Below are 6,538 nucleotides of genomic sequence, written 5' to 3'. Positions count from 1 at the left end.
GATTTAGGACTCGATTGTGAAGGCCGTTGTGAGCGGCAAAAAAGAAAAATCAATTGAAAACGAAAGCTCAAACTCGAAGTTGCACAACGATGTATGGGTGAAATCACAAGCAAGAAGCAAGATGTGATGATGGCACCTAAAACTCTATTTGCAATCCTTGGTGAAGCGAAAGAAGTTGAGATCCAAGGCAGTGTTGTTGCTTGTGAAGAAGAAAACGAGAAGAAAGAATATGCAACCATTTTAGACCCAATACTCATCCAACCCGACCGACTTGTGTTGGTTTTTTTTTTGACTCGCAATCTACACATTCCAACCCAACTCCTTTCCTTTGGCCCCAAGACCCATGCAATGTGACCCATCTTTAGCTCTCTTCATTTTTTTTCCTTAATCCAACCAAGCCATTACAAACCAATAAAGTTCACTCTTTTTACACAATTAACTCAACATATTTTCAATTTTAGATAGATAGAGTTTCTTTTGTTCAAGTCAACAATTTTCTCCTAAAGCCATACACTACTATTTGCCTTCAATTAACTTGGAAGATTTTTTTTTTAATTTTTTTACATTTTACAACATATTTTGATCTCACGGATGTTTATTTGTTTTATTCTTTTTTAATTGATTTGTTTTTTTAAAACATTTTACAGCATATTTTGATGTCAAGGATTCAAGAATGTTCATTTGTTTTATTCTTTTTGTAATATTCTTTTTCTTTTTAAAATTCAACGATGAGTTTTTTTAGGAATGATAGAATGACATAGTAGAATTAGGGTAAATTAGAGTATCTTGCTCAAATCCTTAATTGAACAGGATTAGGATTAGTTTCCTTTATTAGGATTAGGAGTAGTTTCTTTAATTAATTAGGATTAGAATTAGTTTGCTTTGAAATTCTCTATAAATAGAAAGATTGATGTCTTGTATTGATAACTTTTGAATTCTAATAAAGACTTTGATTTTATTCTTGGGGCATTCTTCCATTTATTCCTTTAGGCAACATCATGGCTAAGATGATGTTGGCCCAATTGATTGAGGGTGACAATCTCATGCAACCAAAAGAAAGCTTCCAAAATTGCATATTTAATAAGTGTTTGATGCATATTTAACAAATATTAGACCTACTTTGACCTTGTACAACAAGTGTCTAATATATCTATTTCATGAACAAGTATTTGATACATCTCCAACCCGCACTCAACTATTCTAGTGTTTGCTTTGAAAATCCTATGCTTCTCTCTAGAAGCATAAATACTTTAATTTGGGTATAGCGTGTTTCAAATTAAAGTATTTATGCTTCTAGAGAGAAGCATAGGATTTTCAAAGAGGTTGAGAAATCGGGGAGGAGGTTTAGGAGGTAGTGTGAGGTTCAATGTTCTCTACGGGCATTGGTCACTTGGGTTTTTTTTGCAATTATGACCTTAGTTATTTTTTTGGATTGGAGCCCTTTCTTAGTTGTGGTAGAGCTACATAAAAGGAGCTCTCTGAACTCAACCTATATATGCTTTCTTGACTCTTTTACTGGTTTTATGATGTTAGACTCCTGTGTTTTTGGAGCTTCTTCTAATGCTCATATTCTTTCACTTTTTTAGTGAAAGCTTGGTTCCTTACCAAGAAAATAAAAAAAAAAAAAAAAATGAATGATATTCTTGTTTGATGTTATGGAAACATTTGCATGAACTTCCCTGAGAAAAGCAGAAAATTTATCCTTTTTTTTTCTCTTTATAATGAGAAACAAATTTGATTGATGTAATACCAAGTTCAATGACCACTTGAAAAGTCCTCATGATACATCCTTTTCAAGAATGAAATTTGTATATAATGGAGAAAAGAGGAAAACAAAAACTTCACATATGATAGTATTTAAGAAACTTGAATGCGGTATATTAGAGTCATGTTGCAGGCACGTTTGAGCTAAACAATTTTCGACCTTTATATAAGCCCCCATGCTTCTTAACTTTTGATCATAAGCATTGATAAAAAGAAAAGGGAAAGCAAAAAAACAGTTTAGAGAGCAGAGGAGAGTATCTGAAGCCCTGAAATGGAGTAAAAGGAGTTTACACTATTTACTAAAAATTAGGGCACTACCTTCTAGTCAGATCTTAAAACAAATATTTAAAAGCTAAAAATACCGAAGTGAAAATAAAACGAAAGACATTGTAAAGCTTCTCAAATTCCCTGCAATTTAACTTTCAGCATTCATTTGAACTTTTTGAACAAACTTTTTGACATGAAGATCTAAAGAAATGAAATAATCATACTATGAGAAACTACAAAAATTTACTTTTTTGGTATGTCTGTATTTGTGTTTTAAGGTGGGGTTGGGACTCTGCAACAAAATTATATATATCATTAACTAACTCACCTAGCAACAAAGAGAAAACCAGGATTAGCAAAAAGAAAAGGCCAAGGAAACTACACGCACATTTTAAGGAAATAAACACATGGAAACCAGATAAATACCTCTACTAAACAAATGGTGCCAGGAGTAATCATCTAGGGCCATTGCGAACAGACTTCTTTTTTATATGTATATCTGTGAGTGTCCGAATCAGCTTATGCACACTTTGATTAGTCTCGTGGGACAACTCGCCTGACCCTACAACATTTGAGTGTCAAGGAAACTCGTAGGAAATTAATTCCTAGATAGGTGGCTACCATGAATTGAACCCTTGACCTCTTAAAGGTCGCAAATAGACTTGGAGATCACTTATGTAATCAAATGTAGCAAAAAGAGAAATTCAAAGATAGGATTGAACGGGGGAAGAAAAAGACAGTCCAGATTCCGGTAGTGGTGGGAAATGATGCAGAGTGAATATTACTTGGAAGAATGAGGAACAATAAATGGGCAAATGGGGAATTCAAGATAGGGCCAGAATTAAGCGAGGATATGAAAAAAGAGAGAAAACAATGAAGGAAGAGGAAAGGAGTTGGTTTGATTGTTTAATAAAGTTTATCTCATTATTCATACGAAGCCAAGCTATGGTGTCTTCCCTCTCCCATTCAAGATTAATGTACATTCAAGTGTCCAACATATAAGTCACCCATAGACAAAAATGTGAATGATAACAGAGATTTGAGCATCAAACCTGCATATTATCATTGCCCTCCAGGTGATAAATCAATATAAAGAAAAAGAAAAAACATGAATTGAAAACGATATAACTGGGAAAACGAAACCCTCGTGGCTTCATGCATTCATCATCTTGCTAAACAAAGTACTTTGACAAAAGATACATTTCAACTCATTACAAGGCTTGAACATCCATGCATACAAGGATGTTCATTATTCAAATGTTCACCGCAACACAAGCAACTTACAGAAAGTTCAACAAAGGGACCCAAGGGACTCTTAACGACTCTCCACCAGGGGAGCTTCTTTTGCAAAAATGTCACTCGCATATTTCCAATTTATAACCTTCCATATGTTCTTCAGATAGTCTGGCCTCACATTTTTGTACTGCACCATGAAAATGATCAAAACACTAAATAAGCAGGCAGCAAAATATAGTCACAGCTAATGGCTGCAGGTCAAATATGGTGGATGGCGTTATAACGTATATTACATTATAGCCTGTCAATATGTGCATGCATTTTCACCACAATAAGAACCACATCAGACAGGTTTCCTCCACAAGTTCCATGAGAAATTTGTACAGATGACCCCTATTTAGGAATCCACTCGAAATTTGACCTCACTTTTACAAACAAATGAAATTTGGTTGTTCGTTGATGTCATCATGCTATGAATTTACCACTTGAACCCTTCTTTCTTCTTCCTCTTCCTCCTCTCTTTTGCATCACTTTTTCTTTTTCTTTTCGTTCTTTCTACTTTTCTTCTTCTCTTATTTTCTCATCTTCATTTCCAGCGATTTTTTTTTTCATTTATGCTGCCCTCTAGGCAATTTCCCTTTTTTCTTCTCTGTCGACTTTTATTTAGTCGCCCTCTTTTTTCATTTTTCTCTCTTTATTCTTCGTTCTACAGTTTTTTCTCGAAGAAAAAAGTTGCAAGTGTGTCTGATGAAGAACAAGACAAAGGAGAGAGGAGCGAGAGCGGGGAGCGGGGAGCGGGAGCAGAGAACGGGATGCGAAGAGCGGGAGCGAGAAAATGAGAAGAAGAATTTGAACAAATGAAAAGAACAATGGAAGAAAAAAATTGTTGTTGTGTGTTATGAGGATCAAGACGAATGAGTAAGTAGGAGCGGGGAAGCAGGATCAGGAGTGAGGAGCTAGAAACGGGCCCCCACACGCGTTGTTTTGAGGTCAAATGGGTACTTTCAAATGTGGATGATGTCAGTAGAAGGCCAAATTCCGAGCATTTTTTAAAGTGAGGTCAAATTTCAAGTGAGCCCCTAAATAGGGGTCATTCGTACAAATTCCCCAAGTTCCATTATCACCAAATTCCCACCCATGTCATGGATGATTACCATGCAACCCAACCGCACTACATGATCTTATCCAGATAGACACTCGGGAAAAACAAGAGCAAATCATACTACCAATGGGTTGAAAATGGAAAACATTTACCTGCAAATAATATGCATGCTCCCAAACATCTATTCCAAGCAGAGGCACTAAAGCAGCTCCTTTAGTCACAAGTGGATCCTGCAAAGAGTTGCATCACCCACATGACTTTCAAATTTCAATCTCTTATTTTAAATATAACCGAACAACAATAAGTTCTAAACAAGAATAATAATAACCAGAGTCCGTTAAACGCTAGAGTAAGGCGAAATAATTGATCAAATCAAGATGAATATGGCTTTTAAACAAATAAACTTAGAGATATACCTGATTGGCCGTGGTTTCAACCGATAGCTTCTTCAGTTCTTTATCCAGAGCAAGCCACTAGAAAGAACTCGAAAAAGCTTCAGTCAAACGTCTGTAGTATATTACGTGGTAGACAAGAATGAGAAAGCAAATAAATACGGGAAAGAAAACATACCACCCATCCAGAGCCCTGTAAAGCAGCACCTTCTGCGTTAACTCTCTGAATCAACGCTTCAAGAGAACCAAACTGGGAGTCGATTGCCCATCCTAGAGATCCCTTTGGAGGCTCACCACCCCCTTCCTACAAATATATTACAGAAGAGAATAGATAGACTGAAGCGTTCAAGAAATGTGAGGACTAACCAAGAAATCGAATAAGAGGCGTAAGGATTGAGACTTACATGAATTGGGGCCAGATTATTCCAAAAAATCGAATGATTGATGTGACCTTAAAAAGAAAAGGATGGGTTAATTAGTTGAGAGATGATATACATCTTAATCTACTCAGTGAGTGTCAAACGATTTCCCAATTGAGTGAGTCGATCTGATTTGAAGTATCATACAAAAGAGAAAGTAAACTCATATCAAAGTCTGAAAATCAAAAGACGTTCAGAAATAAAAGAAAACCTCCGCCGTTGAATTTGATAGCACTCTGCAATTTGACAACGGTGGAGGTGTGGCCTTTTATAATAGCCTCGTGAAGTTGCTCAAGAGCCTTGTTGTAGTTGGTGATGTAGGCTTGATGGTGCTTCTGATGGTGAAGCTGCATAATTTCGGCGTTGATGACGGGCTCAAGAGCGCCATAGTCATAAGGGAGGTCAGGCAAGGAGAAGGTCTGCAGGCCGCGGAAATGGCCAGACCCTAACGCTCCAGAAATTGTTGGCTTTAGGTTTTTCCTGCATAGAATTCGAAGCGCCATTGTCAAAAATCTCTCACACACAAAACAAGGGAAGGGACACAGTAATCAGTATCGATCTCGTCTCCAGTCACCCATAAATATTCATCTACTGGCGGCGTCGGGTGGTCAAGGGATTAGGAAAATTGTACAAAATGAGCCCAAAAAGCAAAAACTTCTCTTACCATTCCCTTCTTTTTAAAAATGTATTTGCTTTGGTGAAATACTATTTTTATTCTCAATATTAAATACTCCATATTTCCTACCTCTATTTCGCTATTTCCTTCGAATTAGGAGTGCGATAAATAAAATAAAAAAAAATAAAAAAAAAATCAGATCTATCCAATGGTTTGATTTGGTTTTTAATATAAAATTGGACATCTTTATATATATGGAGAGAAAATAAAAAGTATTGGTTTGGATAGATTGTTTATTAGAAAAATCAATCAAAACCAAATCGATCCAATGATATATGTATACCCTTAAAAATAAACTATCTTTTAGTATTTTAATTATTATGGTGTATGTATATTCATTGTTTATAAAAAAAAAAAATATTATTATGGAGCTTGTATGTTTTTTGTTTAGAAAAGTGTCGAGAAAAAAATGTGAAATTTCAATTTATGAAAAAAGAAATGGACCCAATTTTAATGTTAAATTAGCAAAAAGGACTAATTCAAAACAAAGTGTTAATAAAAATAGAAATTAGAAGAAAAAAGGAAAATACAAAAAATCTAGTACCAAACCGATCCAAATAAAAGTAATCCAATGGTTTTGTTCTTTGTTAGACATTTGTTTGGATCTCTTTTCTATAAAATTGATTGGTTTGGTTTGGTTCTTGGTTGATTTCAAAATCGACAAAACCGAACTTACTATCAC

At 35.3% G+C, this 6,538-nt stretch overlaps 1 protein-coding gene across 2 annotated transcripts; it reads right to left on the bottom strand.

Annotated features, from left to right (window-relative positions):
• Window positions 1-3,156: 3,156 nt before the first annotated feature.
• Window positions 3,157-5,902, bottom strand: LOC120082406 (superoxide dismutase [Mn], mitochondrial-like). 2 transcript variants are annotated; one of them, XM_039037568.2, is made up of 6 exons: window positions 5,392-5,902; window positions 5,166-5,212; window positions 4,940-5,065; window positions 4,786-4,842; window positions 4,522-4,599; window positions 3,157-3,454 (listed from the first exon to the last, which is right to left on the bottom strand). In XM_039037568.2, exons 1-6 carry the CDS (start codon window positions 5,681-5,683, stop codon window positions 3,347-3,349), a joined length of 708 nt encoding a protein of 235 aa, XP_038893496.1. In that variant the 5' UTR covers window positions 5,684-5,902; the 3' UTR covers window positions 3,157-3,346. The 2 variants fall into 2 exon arrangements, with proteins under 2 accessions (XP_038893496.1, XP_090172663.1); XM_090316537.1 differs by lacking the exon at window positions 3,157-3,454 and having other exon boundaries at window positions 4,393-4,599.
• Window positions 5,903-6,538: the final 636 nt, after the last annotated feature.

The sequence above is a fragment of the Benincasa hispida genome, chromosome 8, assembly GCF_027475165.1.
Source record: "Benincasa hispida cultivar pf3 chromosome 8, pf3_genome.v1.1, whole genome shotgun sequence".
Lineage (NCBI taxonomy): Eukaryota > Viridiplantae > Streptophyta > Magnoliopsida > Cucurbitales > Cucurbitaceae > Benincasa > Benincasa hispida.
The sequence above is the reverse complement of the archived record's forward strand: the minus strand, read 5'-3'. Positions and strand labels throughout refer to the sequence as shown.